This window comes from Ceratotherium simum, chromosome 19 (assembly GCF_057802395.1).
Source record: "Ceratotherium simum simum isolate JZ-2026a chromosome 19, ASM5780239v1, whole genome shotgun sequence".
In the NCBI taxonomy this organism is placed as follows: domain Eukaryota; kingdom Metazoa; phylum Chordata; class Mammalia; order Perissodactyla; family Rhinocerotidae; genus Ceratotherium; species Ceratotherium simum.
Genome location: NC_141918.1, coordinates 10,869,577 through 10,896,591, shown reverse-complemented (window position 1 = coordinate 10,896,591; position 27,015 = coordinate 10,869,577). Strand labels below are relative to the sequence as shown.

The following is a 27,015-nucleotide window of genomic DNA, read 5'->3' as shown; positions in this document are numbered from 1 at the left end:
TAAAAACACCTTAATCTACTAAAGCTCTTAAAGTACTAAGACCAAAATATATTTATAAATTAAATATAAAATCCCTACAAAGCCCATAAAAACTCACATCAATCTCCTCCGTCACATTCACTTAAGGTTGCATTAGTTTAAGGTTGTGGATGATATTATGTTGCTCAAATTCAATCTCAAACTGCGAGGAGGCTTCAGATCTGAAAGCCTATCTGTTTTTATATTTACCTCCATTATGCCAATGCAGAAAATGCCTGAGCACATAAGCATGATGCGCTATATGTACGTCAAGTCATTATGCTGTACACCTTAAACGTACACAGTGCTGTATGTCACTTATAGCTCAATACAAAAAAAATTAGTAACTCTAAGGCTTTGTTTGCAAGTTCAGGATAATCAGTGTTCAAACTTAAAACTCTGTCAGCAACTAGTCCTTGAACGCCAATCTTAACATGCCAGTTGACAACTCTGTCTTGTTCACTGGATAAGGCCAGCATTGGAGCATCCCTGAGCTCTGCAGTAGAGAGGGGTCTTACCCAGATATTGCTGGCACTGGCGTGTGCACATTCTGCACTGGCTGCTTATCCCTTACAGTGGCATCAGACGATGACCCGTTGGTACAGGCTGGCTGCACAGCCTGGTGCTCTGTGTGCCGCAAGCACGTGCTACTCAGTGTGGCAAGAACACCAGACTCTCCCTGTCTCTGTGGCCAAACCTCAGCAAGCCTTGAGGTCCTATGGCTTTTACTGGCAGAGAGGTGACAGCAAACACAGGTGCTGCCCTGAAGTCATGTCCAGTATCTGTGACAAGGGCATCCTCCCGATGATCTAGACTCCTTTATGCTAAATTTCTAAGAACCATCGCTAAAATGAAAATCTCAAAACATGAATAACATCTCATAAAGAACTTTCAGCACCCAGGAGTCTGCCATCTCCAGTCTGAAAAGTATTCACCTCTCCAAAGAGCAAGAAGACGAACACATCCCTTGTGACACTGATGTTTAGGAGTCTCTCTGTGCTCCAGTGGGGAACTCTGGAGTCCTTAACATTAGTCAACTCAACGCGTGCAAATGAGCACAGAAGATAAACAGCATAGCTGCAGGCAGCGCCAGGGAGACCGCGGACTGACGGCCTGAGAATCAGCAGCTCACAGATGTGTGGGACTGGATGGCAGTGTTGTGAGTAAGTCACAGGCAGCATTTCAAAATCAGGAGTTGTAAACGGCTTTGCCACCGTTGTCTGCCATGAGAAGGTCAAGGATAGTCTGCTTCTTGCCAGTCACCCTGGTTACTGGCGCAGGGCTCCCGGTTACCCCTCACTGCATTGTCACCTTCTCTGTGGGCCTCTCCCTGAGCCTCCCTTTAGATTGACAAGGTGCGCCCTCTCCTATGCCACACTTGCCCCTCCCCCATCCTGCTTAATTTTTCTCCCCAGCACTTACCACCTTCTGACACAGCAAACATTTTACTCATTTATTTATTCTCCCACTAAACACGTAGGCTCAAGTGGGCAGGGATTGTTGTGGTCAGTATCCCTGGTGCCTAGAACAGTGCCTGGCACATAGCAAGGTACTCAGGGGAATGAATGAATGAAGGAATGTGGAGACCTTGAAAGAATGCTACCATCTCCTGCTTTAGTTTGGCTGGCAAGAAGAACAAAAAGTTCAGAGAAACGCCTCTGAGGACAAAGGAATGTATTCTCCTAAGACATCAGGAAGCTCTCGGGATCAGTTGTCACACATATAGAAAGCCTGGGGAGTATTTCATGGTATCTTGTGGGGAGTTATAGGAATTTCATTATCTAGCTAAAATAAATTAAATGTGCTAGAAATACAAATTATTCCTGTGGGCGCCCAGGCCACCAGGACTAGAGGAATGGGGCTGGATTAGGGGCCAGAGATCTGTAGGAAGAGCCCATGCCAGCTGCTGTCCTGTGGTCTTGGAAGAAGCAAGTGTCGCCAGAAACACCGCTCCATGCCCCCAGCTCCTGCACCAGTCCCTACACAATCCAGCCTTTCTCTCCTGGAGCCGCTGGGAAGAGCATCATCCCTTCAGATGCCTTTTCTGTTACAACCTGGTAAAGGACTAATACGGGGTGCTGTCAGAGGCCCAGCAAGGGCGGTCTGACTTCTGGAGCCCTGTGGCTCTCCACCAACACCAACACCCCCTTTCTTACTGGTGACTATTAAAGAAGGGACAACACTTTTCTCCAAATCATGCCTGAACTCCTCAGGCAGGCATTCACGAGGCCCTACAGTCCAGTCCTCACCCTACTTTCTAGCTTCCCCTACTTAGAACTCGTGTTCTAGGAAACTGAATTATCTGCTGTTTTGTGACTGTGACCCCCACACTTCCCTGCTCTCACATATTCATTCCAGCAACATGTACTGAGAACTTCCCGTTTGCCGGGCACTGTGCGGAACACAGAGCAGTGGCTGAGACAGACAAGGTCCCTGCACTCAGGGAGCTTGTGTCCGACCTCTCTTCTGGAACGCCCTTTGCCCCAGGATGCTTTACACGGCCCTTGAGGGGGCCAGGGAGGACTTTCCTCAGGTCCATCTGACCCCCAAGCTGGCCATCACTCCTTTCACTCACCTCACCCAGCCCTTCCCCCATCCCTGACTTTGTGACTCTATTATGGCATTTAATTACATTCTATGTTAAATGAACTCAAAAACCAGTGGATGGAATATAAATTATGGAGACACATAATTATTCAATTATTCAACAAGTCTGCATCTTTATCCAAAGATCCCAAGCTGGCCTCTATCTGAGGTTCTAGACGGTCACTGAGAGGAGCCCGGGCTCTGTCCTCAGGCTGCTAAGGCCAGTGCAGGAAGCTGACAGGAAGGGACAAAGGCAATAAGGGGGACGTGCTCAGGGGGAGGGGACCCAGAGCAGGCACGTCCAACCCGATGGGGACCGGCGCCAAGGGGGCAGGCAGCGACTGGGCCAGTCACCCCAGCCCTACCCACGCTAGCAACTGGTGTGTCGGGAGTCAGGCAGCCTGGTTCACCCTGTGATCTCCGCCCTCTCCTCTTTGCAGACAAGCCCCAGGAGGCCCAAAAAACAGCAGTGTCCCCTTAGCACACTCTAATGGCATGCAGTCTGCAGAGGGAGGGAGGGAGGACCATGGGCAGGCTGGCTGGGGGGCAGAGCAGCCTGAGGCTGTCACTCGGGTCCCTCTGGTGTGAACACATCCCTCTTACTCAGAAGAGCACCTCCAAAATAATTCAAAAGCCCACTGGTCCATAACCCGCCCTGTTGTTCCAAAATGACCTCAACAGCAGCTACTGCCCAAGTGTCACACAGTGTGCAAAGGCTTGGTCACCCGTTGGACAGATGTCTACCTACGCCTGGAGTGCCTGACAACGGCCACCTCCCCTACCAGTGGAGACAGCGAAGCCCCACACCCCTGCCTCCACGTGGCTGCAGGACCCTCCCTGCTCAGGAGCCAAGCCCAGCTGCTCAGGGTCAAGTATAGGTGACCTTTCTGTTGTTTCCAATGGCCTGGACCTATTTTAATAACAACAACAACAAATATATTATTTTTCTAATTGTTAAATAATTATATGTCTTTTATCAGTTAATTATTCAAGAAAACTCTTGTTTCTGGATAATGCTAGCTCCTACTTTCCCTTTTATCTTCAAATATGGAAAGAAAATTAATTAATTGGATAATTTAGAGAAAATGTCATTTTTGTTCTCACTGCCAAAGTGTTTCAGTGAAAGCGTTCCTGTAAAAGTGGTTCAAAAATGTTTCTTGAATAGTCTTAAGATGATATATGGATGTATGTGTATATATATCTATATATAGATATAGCAGACACATATCAAGATATATATCATAAGACCATTCAAGAATGTACATATTTCCCAGAAAGCCAGATACAACAAAATCATTAAAACCACAAGAGATAAGTAACAAAAAGGGAGAAGGGAAAGTTAACTAGACATGTAAAAATCATAATAGAAAAGGAAAGATAAGGTAAGTTGAAGAAAAACCCTCGCTCTGGGCCCCCTGGCTCCACAGGAAGAAGGGCAGTGAGTTATATGGCTCTCATTCTTGAGTAAATGACTCTGTACTGTTTAGCACTGGATATCAATCGCCTTCTCGTCCAATTTTGAATGCACTGATTTAAACAAAGATACTGTTTATGTCAACAAAGAAGTTCATTGAGCAAAAGGGCGAATGTCTTTAAGAAGTAGCTTAGAACAACATGGAAGCCACCAGACGGGCTTATCAATGTCATCCTAAGTTCACCATTTGCCCAATACCACATGTTGTTCCTCCTTTTACCCATAGTCCATAAAAGTAACGCCAAGCTCTGATTTAGTGCATCTATTTTCAAACAACAAATGCTGTAAAAGTAGAAAATACCTGGATTTGAGAGAAAAGGGGTTTCTCTTGAAGTGTATCCAACAATTCCCACAACTTCGGTGCCAACAGGAAGAATTTTATATGGCAAATAAAGTCCTGATATTTGGGATGCTAGCGGCCCCTCTGCTTTAACATTTGCACTCAGAATTGGAAATTTGGCCTCTTTGAGGAGTGGATCAATCAGTCCTTCTACACCATTATCAAATTCATGATTTCCCAGTGCCTAGTGGAAAGGGAAGAGAGAAAAAGAATTAGGTACCCTGGAATTTCTAATAAAAGCATACTTGAAGGAATGTTACGTTAGACCAGCATCTCCGAGACCTGGCACGGCTCTAGGGGGCCGCCTGCATGTGCTCTGTCCTCCTCACCCCCACATATTTTACTCAGTGGCCCTGGGGTTAGGCCCAGGGACACCCAGATCATCAGGCTGGTTTAAGAATTGCTCTCAGGTCCCACCCCACCTACCGAAGGCAGCATCAATGTGCATGAGTCACCTGGACAGCTGGCTAGATGTCCGCCCTCCTGCCATCCCCAGATCTGGGGCAGGATCGAGAGTCTGCATTTACTAGGCTCTGCCCAGCCCTTTCAGCTTCCGTTTTCTTTCATAAGCCCATATTTCAATCCACCAACCCAACGGTTCCAACCACCATCTGCTGGGGGAACTGTTCAAATCAACAGGACTTGAGCAAGAGGCGACAGGAAAGGCATTGTTGATAGAGACACTAGAGGCCTCTCTTCCTCCTCACATGTCCGCATCTCCTCGGTCATTATTCCCTCATGTTCCCACAACTGTTTCTTCCCAAGAGGACTCTGTGGTCCTCTGATTCTTCTCCCCAAAGGCAGGCAGGAGATAGCATTCTCTGCATTTACAGGGTGGCACTGGTTTCTTGTCAGCTCTGGGCACCCTGTGTTCCATTCCCAGCAGTTTCCTGTCTGAGGAAGAACAGGATGGCGAAATGATCACACGATCTTCTGGGCGCTCTGGACCTGCTCTGAGCACAGGGCTCTGTGAGGGGCTGGCCTGGCTTCACGCAACCCTTGCCTCCCTCCTCCTCTGTGCTCACCCATTCCTCACTGCTCTGGGTGCACAACCGCCACTTTGACATCTGGCAGCTTCCCCTGGAGTAACACTGACAAAACATGACACGCCAGCCACCTCCCCTGAAAAACCTTCCACTCCTTTCTCCCTTGGCTCCTGGAATGAGTGGATTTCCTCTAGGCACCTCCCACCCGCTCTGGCTCCCAAGGCTGTTTTGCCAACTTCGTACTTAAACCAATGAGTCTCAAACTTTCTAAATACCACACCAGATTTTGCTTCACTTTGTGGGTCATCTTGGAACAGACCTGGATGTGCTGGCTGGTGACCCCTCAATCTATTTAGGGCCTATTCTCTCATAGCTCCCACTCTCTTTCTTCCTGGAATGTTCTACACTCTAATGGCATGTTCGTGGGGGCCTTGCCAGACTGGGTACTCCCTGGGCCCCTGTGTCCTGCAGCCCTGCTTGGCACTGTAGGCCCTCACCTGCCACGCAGGCACCCCCTGAGTATCTGCAGCTCAAAGGACTGTGTAGACTATGTCCTCACGTGTATATGTTTACACAGAGAAAGCAACACAATGTCTTCACATTCCCATGTATCTGTCTCCCCAACTAAACTCAGAATTTCTGAATTTGCCTTTTCCCCCAATCTCTGAGTATCTACTCATTTTTACTTCTTCCTCTTATCTAATTCTGTTGTTGTTAGTGCTGTGGAGTTGATTCCAACTCCTAGTGCCCCTGTGCACAGCAGAGCTGAACCCTGCCCAGTCTTTTTGCGGCACCCTCTCTCCTTCTGTTGTTGTATCAGACAATGCCCCACTGCTATTCACAGGGTTTTCATGGCCAATTATTTAGGAAGTGTGTGGCCAGGTCTTTCTTCGTAGTCTGTTTAGTCTGGAAGCTCCCCTGAAACCTGTCCACCGTGGGTGGCCCTGCTGGTATTTGAAATACCCGTGGCATAGCTTTCAGCATCACAGCAACAGGCAGCCACCACAGTATGACAACCGACAGACGGGTGGTGTGGTTTCTTGACTGGGAAATGAACCTGGGCCGAGGCAGTGAGAGCACCGAATCTTAACCCCTAGACCACCAGGCTGGCTTCTCACCTAATTACTTCCCTTTTGGAGGCTGACCTAGTCTTAAAGATTTCCTCAGTCTTGGGTAATTGTCTTTTTTCTCTTCTATTCTTAAAAAGCCATGGTTTCTTCCTATGGTGAAATAAGTCTCCCTTATGAGGTGACAACTACCTTGCTTAACTGTAAAGTTTTTTAAAATGAGTGTTTCTATAGTTCTTCATGAAAGATTATCCAGCCTTTACCAATTGCATTATATTGCTAGCATTTGGCAATAGTTGGAGTTGTCTTTTTCATTTATTTGTTACCTATTTAACGTCTCCTCCCCAGACTTGAGTGTAATGCCCTGAAAGTGGTGACATGGGCTGTCTTTTCACCTCCCTGCCCCTGTGGGGAGAGGAGCCTGATCTGGGTGCTCACTGCTGTGTGTGGACTGACTGAATGATCTCATTCGCACCCCTGTCTTCAACTCCAAACTGAACACCTGCAGCCCTGACTTTTCTCCTGACCTCTAGAGCTGTATATCCAACAGCCACGTGGACATTTCCCCCAACATCTCACAAGCACCCCAAGCTCACTGTGCTCAGAGCCTCTTCCTCTGGGACCCCCCATCTTGGGCCCAGGGGCCACCATTCACCCAGTTGATAAAACCAGAGACCCTGGAGCAGCAGCGTCCCTCCCGCTTGCTCCCTCTCCCTCTCCTCCTACCAGCATCCCTCCCCTTTGCCTCAACGCTCCGTTTGTCCATCCCATTGCTCCTACCTGCCCACAGTCCTGCCGTTCTCTCCCGGACTACTGCAGCAGCCTCCTAACTGGGCTTCCAGCCGCCGTCATTCCCTTCTCCAAACCATCCTATACTGCTGCCAAAGTAATCTTCCAAAGTGCAAATCGGATCTTGTAGTCTCCACCTTGAGGTCCTACAGAGGCTCTCCAGTGCCTTTGTGATAAAATTCAGCCTCTTGAGCTCTTTGAGCCACAAGGCTCTTTGAGATCTGGTCTCACCTTCCCCTCCAGCCTCATGTCTGACACCCACCCCCTAATGTGCGAGGTGACCAGGCAGGGCTGGCTCCACCCTCGTGAGCAGTGACCTGGGCACGTTTCTAAACTGCAGCTTCCTCTGGAAGGGCAGTAAATGAATAAAAAGTTGTAATGAAAATGAGCCGCCATTTACTTGCCACACGCCAGCATCACGCCAAGTGATTTTATATAGAACACCTGGTTTCACGCTGTGAGGTTGGCATTATTACTATCCTCGTTCGACAGATGAGAAAAACTCAGATCTAGAGACATTAAATGAACTCTTCAAAGTCACTCAATTAGTAAGTGGTGGAGCTAAGAGTAGAACCACTTCTGTTTGATTCCAACCTTCTTAACCTCTGTGCTTGCATGTAAAGGGCTTTGCAAAAGACCTAGTATATAGTGAGCACTCAAATAAAATCCTAACTACTTGTAGTTTTCTATGCTTTCGCTTATCTTTGTCCCTTTGAATATAGTAGATAAATGATGATTGATAGATCCATACATAGATAGGTAGATAGAATAGACTATTCCTTTTTCATGCCATGCCTTTATTATCTTATTCAACTAATGGCTTTAGCTCCTGAAGTCTGATGATCCTTGAAGAGAGACTTCCCAAGAACACTTCATTGCACTCCCTGAGTTAGATGTGCTTGCTCTGCTCCAATGGTCACCTCTGTGCACCTAGCAGACCCAGCACCTGCCCACTGAGCCCCCTTAATGCCCAGTACAGTCCCTGGAGCAGAGCAGGGAAGCCCCATGGAATGACTACACGAACGAGCAGAAGAATCTCTAACACATTTCTTTCTTCTACACACAGCTAACTTTTCCTACAAAAATTAATGCCGAAAAATTCCTTTGTAAATACTTATTTTCTTTAGAAACTCACATTTTCATTTTCCCACCTTGCCTTTCTCATACCCATGTCTCTTCCATTGCATGTATTAGAACGTCATTATTCATAAGCTCTTCAGGAGGAGGAGCGCACCACTCTTCTGGGCACATGGCACTCCCACCACACTGCGGGCACGCAGCAGGCACTCAGGAAATGTGTTAAGTAGATTATTTATTCATTTCTATCAGTTTTATAAGTAACATGACAATACCTCACGAAGAGTCTGCCCAACAGAAGAACTTAGAGCAATAAAAGACAACGTAACAGAGGGGATTATGTTCCCACCCCCTTTACATCTTATAGAGCATTTGTAGCACAAACCTAAGAGAATGAAAAACTCATGTTGTGGTATTATTCTGCCTTTTTTGGTCCTCTCCGAAAATTCCCATCCACCTTTCCTTCTGTGTGCTGGTCAATTTTTTGCTGCTCTGCCCACAGCCTCCCTCATGCCTTGAACACCTATCCCAAGCTGAGCCGAACTGTTCCTTGCACTTATTGCTATAACCCTCACGTCAGGAAAGTGATCTCTCCGACCCGGAATCATATTCTTATGCTCTCGCCCTCTCTCTCTTTTGTTTTTTGGCTTTCCAAACATTTCATTTCTAATATTGGGCTCATTCATTCGCTAATCCTATTCATTCACTAATTCTAGCCCTATGACAACCCTGTATATTTTTACTGCAAACACCAAATTTCACCGAATGCACTTTTCTGTAATTTAAGAGAGCTGAGCCTAGCAAATGACCTTCTGCAGTGTCTCCAACCCCAGAATCATAGAAATATAATGTGAGCATCTGGTCCACTCCAGCTCCTCACCCACACTGCTTTCTTCATGCAGGAGAAACATAAAACACTATTAAAACAAACAAACAAAAAACCTGATGAAACTTTCCACACTCTCCATCTAGCCCAGCCCAGTATTTTCGGCCACCCAAACAGCTGAAATGTTGCCTGCCGTTTAAAGCTAAAAACAAACGAAAATGTAAGCACAATAGGAGACTTGATTCTTCTGTGACTCAAAATCCTCTTGCTGTTAAATGAACTCTGAGGAATACAGTCTGATATTTTTTAACACCTTCGGCAGGTATTTGTTAATATTTACATAGATGTGGATAGCTAATGAAAGTCCGGTGGCTTTGGAGAAACTTTCTGTTGACTAAGTTTAAGGCCCAGAGGCGTTTCAGGTCATATGAATCAGCAATGGAAGAACGGTGATATTCTAAGACTTCTGACTCCAAGTTTCTTGTTTTGATTATTAAAAAAACACTGCAGTTAGAAGTGAGGGAAAGCTTGTGTCTAAACTTTGGGTTTATAATTCTCATGAATTCTGAATACAGGCCAAAGTCTACCTTCCCTTTGGGGATCAGCAATTTCCTTACTTAGACACATTTTCAGGTAATTACGAGGTGATCACATCTTTACTCATTTATTTCCAATGCACTCTATGCTAAAAAGAATTTAAAATTCAAGTATCATGTCTGGGATACCAAATGAAATGGAATGTATGTAGTATCCACCCAAGCTGAAGTGCAAACAAATGTATGATGTCATAATGCCACTCTCCCCTACCTATTCCTCTGTCCATGGCAGATGACAATTAATTGATTGTCAGGCTTTCCCACTGAGTTTGGACTGAGCCTCAGAATCCTTCTTATCCTGGCTCTGCAGGGAGTTAGTCAATCAGCTAGAGATGGGATACTTGAGATGAAACTGCTTCTCATGCTTGCACTATGATAATAATTGTAAGTGTGGAATCTATTTATCATCTTCTAACAACAGTCAAGTATGTCTTCAGTGAGTAACAGATGGTAGAGACAATACTTTCAAGTAAAGAATCCTTTCTGACTTTTCTCTTTACCATATTTGTTCCACAGTGTGGATGGGATCTGCAACTGAACTCAGCAGGCACGCCGACAGTCGCACTGCCCTCTGAGGCTATGAGCCAACTTCCATATTTTGTTTTCCCAAAGCGATTCCTAGGAGGAGCTGCCATTTATTCATTTCCTCTTTTCACGTATAAACAAATGCTCTCATTGGTATCGAGTAAATGGATGGATAGAAGAAATAACGAGAACAGTTGTCAGGGTCAGAGTAAGAAAAATAGAGCACTTGGTGTGAGAGTGGGTCAGCGGTGGTGGCTGGAAGGGGGCCCAGGCCTGAGCCTTGACACTGGTATTTACTCCTAGTCTGGGACATGGAAGTCAGAGGCCATCTGACGGCCTTCCAGGAAGGCCTCTCATTATTCTGGAATATTTTGTTTCTATGGAGAAATTTTCCACTTTCTGATTTCCCCAGTTACAGGTGATTAACAAAGCAATCTCACTCCCTATTATTAAACAATATGCATTAATTGGCCAATCCATTAAAAGTTACCTAACACAGAGGAAATACCTGGTAAATATTTACTGAGTGAACAAATAAATAATTGGTGCAGGGGAGGAAAAAAAGAGACAGCGAATTAGTTCCCAAGGCTGGAGTTACTGGTCCTGAGCCCCGGGCCCAGCTATCACCTAGAATTCTGTACCAGGGTCATCACGTCTACTTGTGCTATAACGGGAGAAGGGTGACAAGACAGTCTCTCAGGCCTCTGGTACCAAACTGGTCAAGAGCTCTGTTTCGGAGGCCTCTGACGACTGGACACGGCAGCCACAGAGTGATAATCCCAGCAGGAAACTGGGCCACAAAACGCGGGCAAGCCGCAAAGCCCTGAAAGCTGAAAGGCTGCACAGGCCGAGAACCCGCCCTCACCCAGGACGGAGGCCGGGTTCTGACCCAGGACACGTGCCCCAGATGAAGAAAGCCGCGAGGAGGTCACGGTGGCCCGGCTCTCACGAGCTCCTGATACAGCATCCTTGGTTCGCTGGCCTCGGCCTGCAGCAGAATTTTTATTCCAAGTGCTACCAGAACATTTAGATTTTTCCCAAGCTTTGAAATGACCCCTCCTCGTCTCCATTTCAGGCCTGCCGGGCTGGAACCCAGAAGAAGTGGGTTACAGACACCGTGAAAACCCCCGGGGCCTGGGAGGGGGCGATGCGGCAGAGGCCTAGATCACTCCCATTTCTCTCTCAGAGACACCATATGGAGCTGTCTGGGAGTGACCTGCTGGTCACTGCCCTTCTCCCCTTCCTCCCCACGGCTCCCCACTTCCCCATCTGCTGGCCACCGAGCGCTCTGCCCACCAGCAGAGAAGGACGCTGACCCCCAGTAACCCGTGAATGACACACTTATGAGGATGTGTGTGGGCCCAGGTGTTGGGAAAGAGCCTCCAAACCACGGAGAAACACCTGGAGAAGCAGCGCGACACCAGGGCAGCACCCCCCCCCCACTCCCCGCATGGCCAACCAGCCATGCAGTCCTGTTGCTGCTTCTCCTGCACCCTCCCCTCAAGTGGTCTCCTCCTCCCCCACACTCCCACTGCCCCACTCTGCCTCATCACTTCCCACCCAGACCTTTCCAGAGTTTTCTAGCCGGTCTCCTGGCCGCCAGGCTCACACACCTCCCACCTGTTCACTACAGACGCCAGACTGCACTCATCCGAACACCCGCCTGACTGCTTCTAGCTTCCGCTGTAAGCCTCTCCAGGGCTTCCCGCCTCCCACCCAATCACAGCCCTGACTCCCGGATCCCAGGCGGACCCCCCATGATCTCCCCTCAGGGGCCTCACGTTTTCTGCCAAACGTCAAGTGCCCTCAGTTCCAGGAACACTAAACCACCCACACGCAATGAGCTGCTGGGCATGTGGCTCAAGTGTGACCTCCTTGAGAAGCCGTCGTGACGGCTTCACTGTGGACGCCCAGGCCCTCTGCTCGTGCGTCTGTCACGCCTTGCACGCACGTCTCGACAGCACTTGTCCTAGCTGCGGCTGTCTGTTCACACATCTTCCTCCCACAGGCAGGAGTGGTGTTGACTGTCCCTGTATCCTCAGTGACACCAGGTGAGCACCTGGCACCAGTGCCCAGGAGACGTTTACTGAATGAATAATAAAACCACCCACTCCACCTGCTCCTTTTAAACGGGCCCCATTTTTCTCTACTATTTGGTATGTGGCGACGTTCAAACTTTTCAGAAGAAAGCAGGATATAAAAACAAACGGTAATTAATATCTTAGTTGTAAGGTGAGAGAAACCCAGTTGCTTGGAAGCAAGAGAAAAGCTTAGCCAACGCATCACAATTCACGGCTGACCCTCGGCAGCCCCTCTCACAGCGATCCGCCTGCCTCTCTCGTTTTCATTCTCTGCGTTTTTATTCATATTTCTACTAGTAGCTTATTGGCGCTGGTTTGTGAACGGAACAGATTTTTAAAAATAGTCTGTTGACCTATTTGTTCTGTGTGTCTTCTGCATGAACATTACAGAGATTTCATGATGACAGGGAGAAAATTGAACTTTTTTTTTTTGCTGCTTTCTTTTACTCATTATATTGGTAAATATAACTCTAACTCATTTATTTTAACTGCTGTGTAGCAGTCCATTGTAAGACTAACCCGTACCTTTTTAATCTACTCCTTTACCTTAAGGACAGGATGTTCCACATTTTTTTTAAAAATTATTTTATTGAGATCATATTGGTTTATAACATTGTGTAATTTCAGGTGTACATTATTATATATCAGTTTCTGTAGAGACTGCATCGTGCTCACCACCAATAGTCTAGTTTTTATCCGTCACCATACATATATGCCCCTTTACCCCTTTCGCCTATCTCCCACTCCCTTCCCCTCTGGTAACCACTAATCTGTTCTCCTTATTTCTGTGTTTATTTTCCACATGTGAGTGAAATCATACAGTATTTATCTTTCTCTGTCCCGCTTATTTCGCTTAACATAATACCCTCAATGTCCATCCATGTTGTTGCAAATGGGATGATTTTGTTGTTTTTTATAGCTGAGTAGTATTCTATTGTATACATCTACCACATCTTCATCCAATCATCAGTTGATGGACACCTGGCTTGCTTCCACATCTTGGCTATTGTGAATAATGCTGCGATGAACACAGGGGTGCATAAATCTCTTTGTATTGTTGATTTCATGTTCTTTGGATAAATACCCAGAAGTGGAATTGCTGGATCATATGGTATTTCTATTTTTAATTTTTTGAGAAATTTCCATACTGTTTTCCTTAGTGGCTGCACCAGTTTGGATTCCCACAAGCAGTATATGAGGGTTCCCTTTTCTCCACATCCTCTCCAACATTTTTTATTTTTTGTTTTGTAAATTATAGCCATTCTGACGGGTGTAAGATGTTATCTCATTGTAGTATTGATTTTCATTTCCCCGATGATTAGTGATGTTGAACATCTTTTCATGTGCCTGTTGGCCACCCGTATACCTTCTTTGGAAAAATGTCTGTTCACATCCTCTGCCCATTGTTTTTTTTTTTGGTGAGGAAGATTGGCCCTGAGCTAACATCTGTGCCCATCTTCCTCTATTTTGTATGTTGGACACCGCCACACTCTGGCTTGATGAGTGGTGGCCCAGGATCCAAACCTGCAAACCCCAGGCTGCTGAAGCGGAGCAAGCTAACTTAATCACTATGCCACTGGGCTGGCCCCACCTCTGCCCATTTTTTAATTGAGTTGTTTGGTTTTTTTTTGTTGTTGAGTTGTATGAGTTTCTTATATATTTTGGAAATTGACCCTTTGTCAGATATATGATTTGCAAATATTTTCTCCCAGTTGGTGCGTTGTCTTTTCATTTTGTTCATGGTTTCCTTTGCCTTGGAGAAGGTTTTTAGTCTGATCTAGTCCCATTTGTTTATTTTTGCTTTTGTTTCCCTTGCCTGAGTAGACATGGTATTTGAAAAGATGCTGCTAAGACTGATGTCAAAGAGTGTACTGCCTATATTTTCCTCTAGGAGTTTTATAGCTTCAGGTCTTACATTCAAGTCTTTAATCTATTTTGAGTTAATTTTTGTGTATGGTGTAAGTAATGGCCTACTTTCATTCTTTTGCATGTGGCTGTCCAGTTTTCCCAACACCTTTTATGACTTTCCTTTCTCCATTGTATGTTCTTGGCTCTTTGTCAAAGGTCAGCTGTCCATAGATGTGTGGTTTTATTTCTGGGCTTTCAATCCTGTTCCATTGATCTGTGTGTCTGTTTTTCTGCCAGTACCATGCTGTTTTGATTACTATAGCTTTGTAGTCTATTTTGAAGTCAGGAATTGTGATGCCTCCAGCTTTGTTCTTTTTTCTCAGGATTGCTTTGGCTATTTGAGGTCTTTTGTTGTTCCACATAAATTTTAGGATTCTTTGTTCTATTTCCATGAAGAATGTCATTGGGATTCTGATAGGGATTGCACTGAATCTGTAGATTGCTTTAGGTAATATGGACATTTTAACTATGTTTATTCTTCCAATATATGAGCACGGAATATCTTTCCATTTCTTTAAGCCTTCTTCGATATCTTTCAATAATGTCTTATAGTTTTCTGTGTATAGGTCTTGCACCTACTTGATTAAATTTATTCCTGGATATTTTATTCTTTGTGTTGCATTGTAAATGGGATTGTATTCTTGACTTCTCTTTCTTCTAGTTCATTACTAGTGTATGGAAATGCAACTGATTTTGGTAGGTTTATTTTGTACCCTGCAACTTTGCTGTGGATGTCGATTATTTCCAGTAGTTTTCTGGTGGATTCTTTAGGGTTTTCTATATATAGAATCACAGCATCTGCAAACAGGAGGAGTTTAACTTTTTCCTTTCCAATTTGGATCCTTTTTATTTCTTTTTCTTGCCTAATTGCTCTGGCCAAAGCCTCCAGTACTATGTTGAAAAGGAGTGGCAAGAGTGGGCACTGTTGTCTTGCTCCTGTTCTCAGATGAACGGCTTTCAGTTTTTCTCCATTAAGTGTGATGTTGGCTGTGAATTTGTTATAAATGGCCTTTATTATGTTGAGGTACTTTCCTTCTATGCCTTTTTTTTTTTTTTTTGGGGAGGTGAGGAAGATTGTCATTGAGCTAACATCTGTGCCAATCTTCCTCTATTTTGTATGTGGGGCGCTGCCACAGCATGGCTTGATGAATGGTGTGTGGTTCCGCACCTGGGATCCGAACCCGTGAACCCCGGGCCACCGAAGTGGAGCACATGAACTTAACCACTATGTCACCAGGCTGGCCTCATTCTGTGCCCACTTTTATTGAGGGTTTTTATCATAAATGGATGTTGGATCTTGTCAAATGCTTTCTCTGAAGCTATTGAGATGATCATGTGATTTTCATTTCTCATTTTGTTAATGTGGTGGATCACACTGATTGATTTGTGAATGCTGAACCATCCCTGCGTTCTTGGTATAAATCCCACTTGGTCATGGTGTATGATCCTTTTAATGTATTGCTGTATTTGATTTGCCATTATTTTGTTGAGGATTTTGGGATCTGTTTACATCAGCAATATTGGCCTGTAATTTTCCTTCTTGGTGTTGTCCTTATCTGGTTTTGGTATCAGGGTAATGCTGGCCTCATAGAATGAATCAGGAAGTGTTCCATCTTCCTCAATTTTTCAGAACAGTTTGAGAAGGATAGGTATTAACTCTTCTTTGAATGTTTGGTATAATTCTCCATAGAAGCCTTCTGGTCCTGGACTTTTGTTTTTTGGGAGGTTCTGATTGCTGTTTCTATCTCTTTACTTGTGATTGGTGTATTCAGATTTCTTCTTGATTCAGTTTTGGAAGGTTGTATAAGTCTAAGAATTTATCCATTTAGTCTAGGTTATCCAATTTGTTGTCTTATAGTTTTTCATAGTGTTCTCTTATAATTCTTTGTATTTCTGTGGTATCTCTTGTAATTTCTTCTCTTTCATTTTTAATTTTATTTATTTGTGCCTTCTCTCTTCTTTTCTTAGTGGGCCTGGCTAAGGGTTTGTCAATTTTGTTTACCTTCTCAAAGAACCAGCTCTTAGTTTCATTGATCCTTTCTATTGCTTTTTTAGTCTCTATTTCATTTATTTCTGCTCTAATATTTATTATTTCCCTCCTTCTGCTGATTTTGTGCTTTGTTTGTTCTTCTTTTTCTAGTTCTTTTAGGTGTAGTTTATGATTACTTATTTGAGATTTTTCTTGTTTGTTGAGGTAGGCCTGTGTTGCTATAAATTTCCCTCTTAGCACCACTTTTGCTGCATCCCGTAAGAGTTGGTATGTTGTGTTTTCATTTTCATTTGCCTCCAGGTATTATTTACTTTCTCCTTTGATTTCTTCATTGACCCAATGGTTATTCAGTAGCATGTCGTTTAATATCCACATATTTGTGACTTTCCCAGCTTTTTCTTGTAGTTGATTTCTAGTTTCATAGCATTGTGGTCAGAAAAGATGCTTGATATGATTTCAATTTTCTTAAATTTATTGAGGCTTGCCTTGTTTCCCAACATATGGTCTATCTTTGAGAATGGTCCATGTGCACTTGAGAAGAATGTGTATTTTGGTGCTTTTCAATGGCATGTTCTACATATATATATATCTATTAAGTCCATCTGGTCTAGTGTTTCATTTAAGGCCACTGTTTCCTTGTTGACTTTTTGTCTGGATGATCTATCCATTGATGTAAGTAGGGTGTTGAGGTCTCCTGCTATTATTGTGTTGTTGTCAATTTCTCCCTTTAGGTCTGTTGGTAGTTGCTTTATATACTTTGCTGCTCCTGTGTTAGGTTGATATATATTCTTAAGTGTTATGTCCTCTTGGTGAAATGTCCTTTTTATCACTATATACTGCCCCTCTTTGTCTCTCATTGTCTTTTTTATCTTGAAGTCTGCTTTGTTTGATTTAAGTATGGCAACACCTGCTTTCTTTTGTTTGCCATTTGCTTGGAGTATCGTCTTCCATCCCTTCATTCTGAGCTATGTTTGTCTTTAGAGCTGAGTTGTGTTTCCTGGAGGCAGCATATTGTTGGATCTTGTTTTTTAATCCATCCAGCCACTCTGTGTCTTTTGATTGGAGAATTCAATCCATTTACATTTAGAGTGATTATTGACATATGAGGGCTTAACACTGCCCTTTTATCTCTTGTTTCCTGGGTGTTCTATATTTCCATTGTTTCTTTTCCCTTGTATTTCTGACTGCCACTTCAGTTTGGTGGTTTTCTCTGATGGTCTTCTCAGTTTTCTCTCTATTTATGATTTGTGGCTCTGCTGTGATTTTTTGTTTAGTGGTTACTGTGAGGTTTGTATAAAAGATCTCATAGATGAAATACTCCATTTTCTGATAACCTCTTGTCTCTATTTACCAAAGCAGGTTACATCCCTTTCTTCTTCCCCTTCTGAGTTATTGTTGTCACAAATTGTTATTTTTTGTGTTGTGTTTGTGACTAAATTGAAGTGCTTATAGTTATTTTTGACGCCTTCTTCCTTTTATCTTTTATGTTATAATTAACTGTTTGCTAACCTGTTCTTACAGAGAGCTGCAATTTTCTGATTTTGTCTGTTTATTTATGTCTTTGCTCAAAGCTTTGTAAACCTTGCCTTTTTGTTTCAGGTAGGAGGGCTTCCTTCATCATTTTTTGCAAGGGAGGTCTAGTGGCAATGAACTCCTACTCCTTCAGCTTTTGTTTATCTGGGAAAGCTTTTATTTCTCCAATATATCTCAAGGATAGTTTTGCCGGATAGAGTATTCTTGGTTGAAAGTTTTTGTTGTCCGGTATTTTGAATATATCATTCCATTCTCTCCTAGCCTATAAGGTTTATGCTGAGAAGTCAGCTGAAAGCCTTATAGGGCTTCTTTTGTAGGTCATTTTCTTCTGCCTTGCTGCCCTGAATATTTTTTCTTTGTCATCGACTTTTGCCAGTTTTAATATTATGTGCCTTGGAGAAGGTCTTTTTGCATTGATGTAATTAGGAGTTCTACTGGCTTCATGCACATGTAAGTTCAGTTCCTTCCCCACTTTTTGTGAGTTCCCAGCTATTATTTCTTTGAACAAGCTCTCTGCTCTTTTTTCTCTCTCTCCTCTCTCTGGAATACCCATAATCCTTTTATTGCTTTTCCTAATTGACTCAGATATTTCTCAAATAATTTCTTCATTTTTAAAAAAATCTTAGTTCTCTCTCTTCCTCTACCTGAAGCATTTCTATATTTCTGTCCTCTAATTGACTAATTCTGTCCTTTATTACATCAGCTCTATTTGTTACAGTTTGTAGATTACTTTTTATCTCATTAATTGTGTTCTTCATGTCCACTATTTCTGTTTGGTTTTTTTTTTTAGAGTTTTCATCTCTTTGGTGAAGTATTCCTTCTGCTCATTAATTTTATTCCTGAGCTCAGTGAACTCTCTTTCTGAGTTTTCTTGTAACTCATTGAGTTTCTTTATGACTGCTATTTTGAATTCTCTTTCATTTAGATTGTAAATTTCTGTGACTTCAGGATTTGTTTCTGGAGACTTGTCATTTTCCTTCTGCTCTGAAGTGTTACTGTAGTTCTTCATGGTGTTTGATGAATCGATCCTTTGCTGGCACATTTGTGGTAGTATCAGTTTGCAGATTCCACCTGCCACTGCTGGGGGGAACAGGAGCTGTGTTTTTTGACCCCACCCCATCTGCTGGAAGCTGTGAGGGTAGGGCTGGTCTGCATTTGCGTTGGCTGATCGCAGCCACTCTGCAGGTTGTGCTCACATGGGCTAGGCCTCTGCCCTGGATGAGTGGGTTGCATACCATAGGCAGGGCATTTGTGCTTGGGACAGGTCATTCTTGCCCAGGTGGGGCTGCTGTGCTTGGCAGGGGACCAGCTGAGCTGGTGTGCTGGGCAGGAGGGACGCATATGTGGGGGCTGAGCTGCCACTTGGTCAGTCCTGTGGGCTGCTGTCCTCTGCAGGCAGGGTGCCTTCTCAGTGGGCGGGGTGCCTTCTTGATTGTGCTATGATCAGCGGGTGGGCACCTTTATGGGTGCTGAGCTGCTGCCCCTTGGTGTAGAGCCTTCCCACTGGCAGGGCCGCTGCAGAACAGTGGGTGCTCCTGCGGGCCAGGCTACAACTCCCACAGCGTTTGAGTGGGTCTGGCTGCCCCCACCTCCTCTTACAGTCACACCAGCCACTGTGTGAGAATCTGCAACCTGGCTCGCTGCCACCAGGGAGGGTGTGGAAGTGCGCTCACCTAGTTTACTGCCTACCAAGCATCCGGCACCCACCTTCAGATGCATGGCTGTGTGGATCTCTCAGATGTCCTGTTGTGCTGTGCAGGGAATCTTCTGTTGGTTAATGGATGCCCATTTAGTTGTAACTTAGAGGGGCAAGACAAAGGAAACAACTCACTCTGCCATGATACTGATGTCACTGGTTGAAAATGGAACTTTTTGAAGTTGCTTTCTATTGGAAATCTACTAAGGAGATCAACTATTTGGTCTGTCAAAGGATACCTCTATCTGAATTAGAAAGGGGGTATTTCATAGCCTCAGCTTTGTTCATAGAGGACTGGAAAATTACCAGTGAACTTGACATAAGGGAATTTCAAGAAAGAGCAGATTTTTTTTAAAGACAAAAAACACAACAAAAAGAAATATTAATAGTTATGACTTTCATTCTACATGGCCAGGCCCTGTTAACATATTAACTCATTTAATTCTTACAATGCTATGAAGTAGGTGCTATTATTTGTCCTTTTCCTAGATGAGGAAACTGAGGCACTAGCAAGTAGCAGAGCTGGGCTTGAACAAAGGTAGTGAAGCATCAGCATCCATGGCCTTAACCACTCTTCCAAACTGCCACTGATGTAAACACAGGAAGGGTATCATTCAACAACCCACTAGTTTCTTACAGGGCTCTAGAGTGCCAAGTAACAAGGCCCTGGTCATTCTCTTCAGAAAGCTGATAGGGCAGACAGGAAGCAAGCAAGACCTAAGCACATCCATCCATCCATGCATGCATGCATACATAAAACATGTGGGAAACACAGAGAGGGACATGTGTGAGATAGCCCAGCACAGACGCAGGCACACCCTGCTCATTAAGGACCAAGGGGGCTCAGAGAGTGAGGTTCACCTCCATGGTGTCGGTCAGGAGACGCTTACAGGCAAATGAAATCAACTGTATAAACAGGCGAGGGAATGAAAACATGAGGGCTGAGGTAGCCAAAATGTTCCAAGTGAAGACAAAAGGCTTAACCATGATGTTAAAAGAAAAACAAAGGAAAGAATAATTGATTTAAGAGCACTGCAGTATGCATGATACAGAAGAAGAGAATTTTTGTTTTAATCCACAGAAATCAATTATAATAATGTCAAAAAGCCATGTGTCAGAAATTTGCAACACATGTATCTAGCTAGTCATTTACAAACTAGCTCAACCTGTTAAGGTCAGGAAGTCACAGTACACCCTACAATCTACGGATGAGGGGAGAGCCTGGTCTATTATACAATGGGGCTCAGTGGCCTCACTCAGAGAGACTCAACAACAACCTTCAGAGGGAGGATTACAAATTATGTTTGGTTTGGCTGAGACATTTCTGGAGTTGTGGACCATTTCTGGTGTTGGGCTGTGCTCCACCCACCCAATCCTGGGACAAGGCATGTTGGCCCTGGCAGATAAATGTGGTGTCTGACTGAATGACAGAAAAGATCCCCGGGGTCCAACGCAGCTCACCTGCACTTCAGTGTCTGTTGAATGAATGAGTACCGAACAGACAGCATTTCATATTTTCCCTATCAGATGGAAACATTTCCAAACACTCCATACATGCAAAATACGCATATCAGTATTACATTTAGAATTACCTGCTCAACTAATTAGGGTCCAGGAGGGTTTAACTACATCTCTGAGGGGCTAGTGGGCTCCAGCTAATGTCTGGATTCTATAGAGAACCAATTATTCAAGTGAGGAAAGGAAGTGTCAAGAGAATTTTCAAATTCTAGTTATGCGGTTGAAGAAAATAGACATGGAGGGAGTTTACACAGCCTTCAGACGTATCTGTGAGTGAAGTCGGGAAAGCTACCAATTTGACGTGTGATTTGTTTGGTTCTTTCTAATTTTCAGTTAAAAAAACACAGATGCTAGGACAAGGACAAGACAAGCCAAGAAGCTGCCTTGGCTTCCTCCCCTCTGTGCCTGAGGCCAGTTTCACCCAGCCCAGCTCTGGTGTGGACCTCGGCCTGGGAAAGAGGAAGCAGAAGGGCTGCGGCCACAGCCACAGGATGGGGTGGGAACTGTTCACATCCCTGAAGCTTGGGAACCACAACTCCCCAGACACTCGCAACTTCTGAGGCCTGAACTCTGGGAATAGCTACCAACATCCTTGGTCTTTTACAAAATATCATTGCTGTCAGGCTATCTTTTTCAAGCTTCCCAAAGTAGCATTGCTATCTGTCTTCCTTGAACACGGCTTTGTTATTGAAGATAAAGTAATTCTGAGAGTTTCTTTAATATGAGACTTTGTAAGCACCTGAATATACGGTGACTTGTCTTTGTTAAGGGATTTTTTCTGGGGAGGAAAAGAAACCTGTGCACTGTAGATTTGGGCGTGTAGGGTACATATGGGAACCTGACGTTGTGTCTTCTGCAGACCAGATCTTTAGCTCTAGAATCCCCATGCACAAGTGTTAGAATTTCGGTCATTTTTGCTTTGCTTATCCCCCCTCCTTTATGGGTCTTACCCAGTCTCTCCACATGGTTAAGAAGTGCTCAAATGGGCATCTCCCCCTCTATCTACTGAACAGTAAGTTTCACCCTGGCAGGTCAGGTTCACCGTCTGCAGCACTTAGCACAGAACCTAGCACATGTAGGGCTTGGTGAATGTCTGTGGACTGAATGAATAAGTCAGCCTCAAAGACCACAGGTGGAAACTGGGCTCATCCCCCTCCCATTCCTTAGGCCATCATTTCTATTACTAAGAGAGGAACACTCCATCCAAAATCCCGGGAACCTCTTGGTCTGGAAACAGTGGCCAACTGATGGTACCTGGGAGAAGACCCAAGCCACCTCTCCACAAGGAAATGGCTGCCATGAGAGGAACTGTGAGGGAGAAATAAGAGAGCTGTCAAGCAAACAGACTTGTGTGTAAAATTAAGTCCCGGGGCGAACCGAGTTATGTAGGCAGATTAGAGGTAAGACAGAGGGCTGGGCAGGGGCTGAGTGCTGAGAAGTGACATGCACAGACCACACTCTCCATTGCCCCCATCGTCTAGATGAGGAATCCGCCGCCCAAACTCACATGGCTAATGAGTTGGAAGAGGCAAGCAGTAAAACCCGGGTGTCCTAATGCCCCACTTTCCACTGCCCCTGTCTGCCACAGCCCCACAGGGTCCAACCATGTCCTTTAACCCCAAGAAAAGCCTTTAGATTGCACTTCTGTGCTGCCAATAGCAGGCTTCAGCTGCCAGGGGGTAAGCTTAAGTAGGAGAATCCGCGCTCCTGTGTAGTGCTGGCAAACTCTGCTGACTGTCCTGGTGGCCCCGGGCTTGAACCCTTTTATGTCATCTTTGATCATACCCTCTCCTGAGCCACCCCTGCTGGCAGAAGGTGAGCACGGCCAGCACTTAATAACCCCTCACCGTGGGCCGGGACTGTGCTAAGCACTTTACAGGTGTTATGATCTCCTTTAAACCCCACAACAAGCCATGGGGGGAAGACTACCATCACACCCACCTTACACATGTGGAAACGGAGGCTTCACGAGATTAAACCATCTGCTCACAGTCCATAGATTCCAAGTGCCAGAGAGGGGACTTGATCCCAGACAGAGTCACACCCGAGTTCACCCTTTTAGCCCTACGCCAGACTGCCTGCCTACGGAAACTGGTTCCCATGGAGTCAGCCTTTCTATCCCTGTCACCACAGTTCAGTCCTTGGCATCTCACTCCTACTGCCCAGCCTCTTCTCCCAGCCTCTTCTCTGGCGTCTTCCCCCTCCCATTCATTTCTGCTCATCTTCCAAAACTGCGATTTCCCTATGTCGCTGAGAGGTTTTTTTCTCACGTCAACCAACTCTCCAGTTCTCTGGGATTGCCAACCGCATGTCCAACAATTCAACTCAATTCTGACACTGTCTACCTGGAGTGAGATCCCACAAGTTAAGGGCTCAGTGCCACAAGGCTGCCCCCCACTTCAGACGCCAGTTGCAAGTCCTGGGCCACCTGCACTTCTGACCGACCAGCTATAAATTGGGGGTTCCCACCGTGCCCTCCACAGGTTTGATAATTCGCTAGAACTACTCACAGAACTCGGGAAAGTGCTTTACTTAGAATCAATCACCTCATTAGCATACAAAAGACACTCATCATTCAGGAGATTCCAAGGGTTTTGGGAGCTGTGTGCTAGGAACTGGGGACAAAGACAAAATATTTACTTTTTTTTATACCACAGTTGCCCTCTACTCAGAAACCTCCAGTGACTCCCCACAAAAACAGAGAAGAGCCCAAACTTTTCAGGGTGGCCTTTAAGCCGTACACAACCTCATCTCCCATGATTCCTGCCACCTCACTCTGGTCCAGGCTGGCCCATCTTAAAGATTCCTGCCTCTGCACCTTTGCCCCATCCTCCTGCCCCTTCACTGAATTGAAACATTTCACTGAATCGAAATTGAATCAAAACATTTCTTAGGACAGCATTTGTTTAGGGATGTGAGGAACCTCAGAGATGAGCTGGTTCAAACCTCCTGTTTTACAGATGAGGAACTGGTGACCCAGAGAGGTGAATGGCACAGATTATAGATTTATTATCTCTCAGAAGGCAGAGAGAACAACGTCAATCTCTGAATTTCCGTGAGGAGTGCTGGGGAGGAGAAGCTTCAAATTAATAAACTCTTATGTCTACTTTCAAAAGCACAAACCACAAGGCAAAAAAAAAAAGATTAATTTGATTATACAAAAATGAAGGATTTCTGTTCAATGAAAGACACTATGGACAAAGTTAATAAACATAACATAATCAGAAGATATTTGCATTATCTAAAATCGATTACAGATCGATACCTAGAACTCCTGAAAATCAAGAAAAATAGAGCAAACCCAATTTTAATAAAAGAGCAAAGAATGGGAACATGCAGTTCGGGAAGAGGAAACCCAAAAAGTTAACAAAAGTATCAAACTCACTAGTTACTAGAAAAATCCAAGATCAAACAACCAGATGTCATTGTGCACCTACTGGCAAGCTGGACAATGCTGCAAGGCATGGGGAAGGACACAGGGGTTCACACTGCGTGGGGGAGTGCAGGAGCGAAGAGGCTCCAGTCACTCAGGAAAGCAACCGGGCAGTCCTTGTCACAGTAAGTGCCCGCATCCCTGTGACCAGCAGTTCTGCCCCTGGGGATGGATCGCAAAGACACCCTCACAGGTGGGACCTGCAGGGGGCTGTTCGGGGCAGAACAGCCATGGAATTGCAGCATAATCTGTGCAACCCCCAAACCCACCCCAGGGGGAGCAGATGGTCAAGTCTGCGGAGACCTCCGTGGAGCACGGTGCACAGTAGACATGCATGGCTGACACAGAGCGCCATGGACAAATTGTAAAAACACCAGTTTAGGATGAAAGTAAGACTCAGAATGAGCTGAGTGACAGGCGGTGTTACATAATTTAAACATACAGGCCCTAAAACAATAATAAAGTTTCTGCAGTACACACAGAAACAAAACATCAACATCACACACGTTAGCACTGTTGCCTGTGTGGGAGGTGGGGAATGTCCACAAAAGAGGACCTGACTAATGGGCACTGGGGGGGTTCAAGGCAGCGACCACGGTCCCTACCCCGGGCCCCAGCTCAGGCATCTGGGAGCTGTTTGCTAAGGCTAAGGCTGCGGACTTTTGGACAGAAAGTGGGCTCAGGGGCCAGGGCCTCACAAGCAGGCCTAGGGGACAGAGGGCCCCTTCTCTACCAAAGCTGTCTTCCTCACAGCCCACATCGATGGCGAGAATCCCACCTCTGGAGATGAATCCCCTTTGATTCTGTGCTTTGGGGGGATTTCCTAAGTCCACTCAATGAGTTAACATTAAGAATAGTTTCGGCAATGAGGCTGAGCAGTCAGAATCAGATAAACCGACAGCCGCAAAACCCTTCCTCACAACCTTTTCTTTTTCTTTGGCAGGGCACTCGGAACTAACCTTTACTGAGCACTTGCTACGAGCCAGCAGGGTGCTAGGGAATTTTACATTTACCTCATATATTGCTCACAAAAATCCTACACGGTGCGGTCGGGGTGATCCCTCCTGTTTCACAATTAGGGAACAGGAGGCTCAGAGAAAGGAACCTGGCCAGGCTCACACGTGACGGCATCCATGCTGTCTTCCTCGTGCATCGGGGGACACTCACTAGACAGCTACACCAGCTGTATTTTGACATCCTCCCTCCAGAGTTTTCTGCCCTACAGCTGGGTCCAAGGGGTCTCCAGGCTTGCCCTGGGTCTCCAGAGCTCTCAGAACTCCTCCAGCAGCTCCCTGGGACATGCAGAGCTAGAAAGTCTACACCTCCTCAGAGGCTCTTGCTGTAGGGACTCCTGGAGTTAAGCTAGATTCTAGTAGCTTCCTCTTTGCCCTCCACACCCTCGAGCCCTTAGAGGTGGCTCCTCTAACCAGGTCCAGTTTCTAGAGAACTGGAGATGCCCCTCCACATCTGTTGTCCACCGTGATGTGACTCTCCAGTTTCCTGGGATTCAGGATGTGGTGGGTGGATGGGAGTGGTGGGGGAAGCTTTATAGCAGAACAGCAATCAATTTCCAGACAGGAGTCTAATATAAGCAAAATGACAGTGAACAATCTCTGTAAAACCGGAAGAGGGCAGAGCTCTAGCACATGCTAAAGCATTACAAGCACGATGATTTCATGCAGGTCAAATCATGTTTGTGAAACCCCAGAACTGCAGAGTAAGTCCTGGAGAGATGCTATCAGGAGCATGGCCATCAGCCTTACCATCGGCTCTCCGCCCTCTCTTTACTCCCTGCCCGCATTATATAAGTAGCCGATTTTTTCTCAGGCCTCAGTCCAATTATCTTAAGGAAAATTTAAAAGAATGCAATTCCATCCAACAAAAAGTCTCCTAAACATTCCTGGTGGTGATGGGCTCTAACTTGCAGCAGATTGCTCCAGCCTCCCCTGGAGTCCTGTCATAAACACTCGAGACGATGATTAAACGCCATGAGCTCAATATGAATTAAAGAAGAAAACATCATTATTAGGGAAAACTAGGAATTCTCCATATTTTTTTCACCAAAAGTTTACACAACTGTGGATAAAAGGACGTCACAAAAAGAAAAGTTTACAAAGTTGTGGGGTACATGTAAAATCAAAACAAACTCATGTAATGTTTATTCTACTGTTCTGGGAAGAAACAGAGAAGTAGGCTAGTAACAATTCAATAAATATTTATTCTGTCGTTTCCACGTGCAAAACATCAGGCAGGTGGAGCTGTGGAGACGCCAATGCTAAGAGCCCACACAGAGTTCTTGAGACCCACGGTCCTTCTGTGGAGTCCAGGTGCTAGGGAGCCCTGCGGATGAACTCTGGGGTTTAGGGATCTGTCTGAATTGCTGCAGCTTCCAGCAGTCCTGATAACCTTAACACCAACAATCTGAAGGCAGAGGAGCTCTCTGCCCCTCTCCAATCTCTCTAAAATGAGCCTTCTTGTTGGGGAAAAAAACCAAACAACTCTGCTCTCTCATCATCTTTTCCTGTCCTCCTTTCTTCAAATTTCCTGGGGAAAAAAATACAGCATTGTGCTT

General features: G+C 45.1%; 1 protein-coding gene across 2 annotated transcripts in view; it reads right to left on the bottom strand.

Moving 5' to 3' along the window:
• NT5E (5'-nucleotidase ecto) overlaps nucleotides 1–27,015 on the bottom strand; it is a 55,155-nt gene that overhangs the window by 25,881 nt on the left and 2,259 nt on the right. Inside the window, exon 2 of one of the 2 annotated variants that reach the window (XM_004422084.3) lies at nucleotides 4,380–4,602. The exons of the other annotated variant lie outside the window; for it this stretch is intronic. Within the exon in view, the coding sequence (XP_004422141.2) occupies nucleotides 4,380–4,602 (223 nt within the window). The remainder of the gene's footprint in view (nucleotides 1–4,379; nucleotides 4,603–27,015) is intronic. 2 annotated transcript variants of the gene reach the window in all.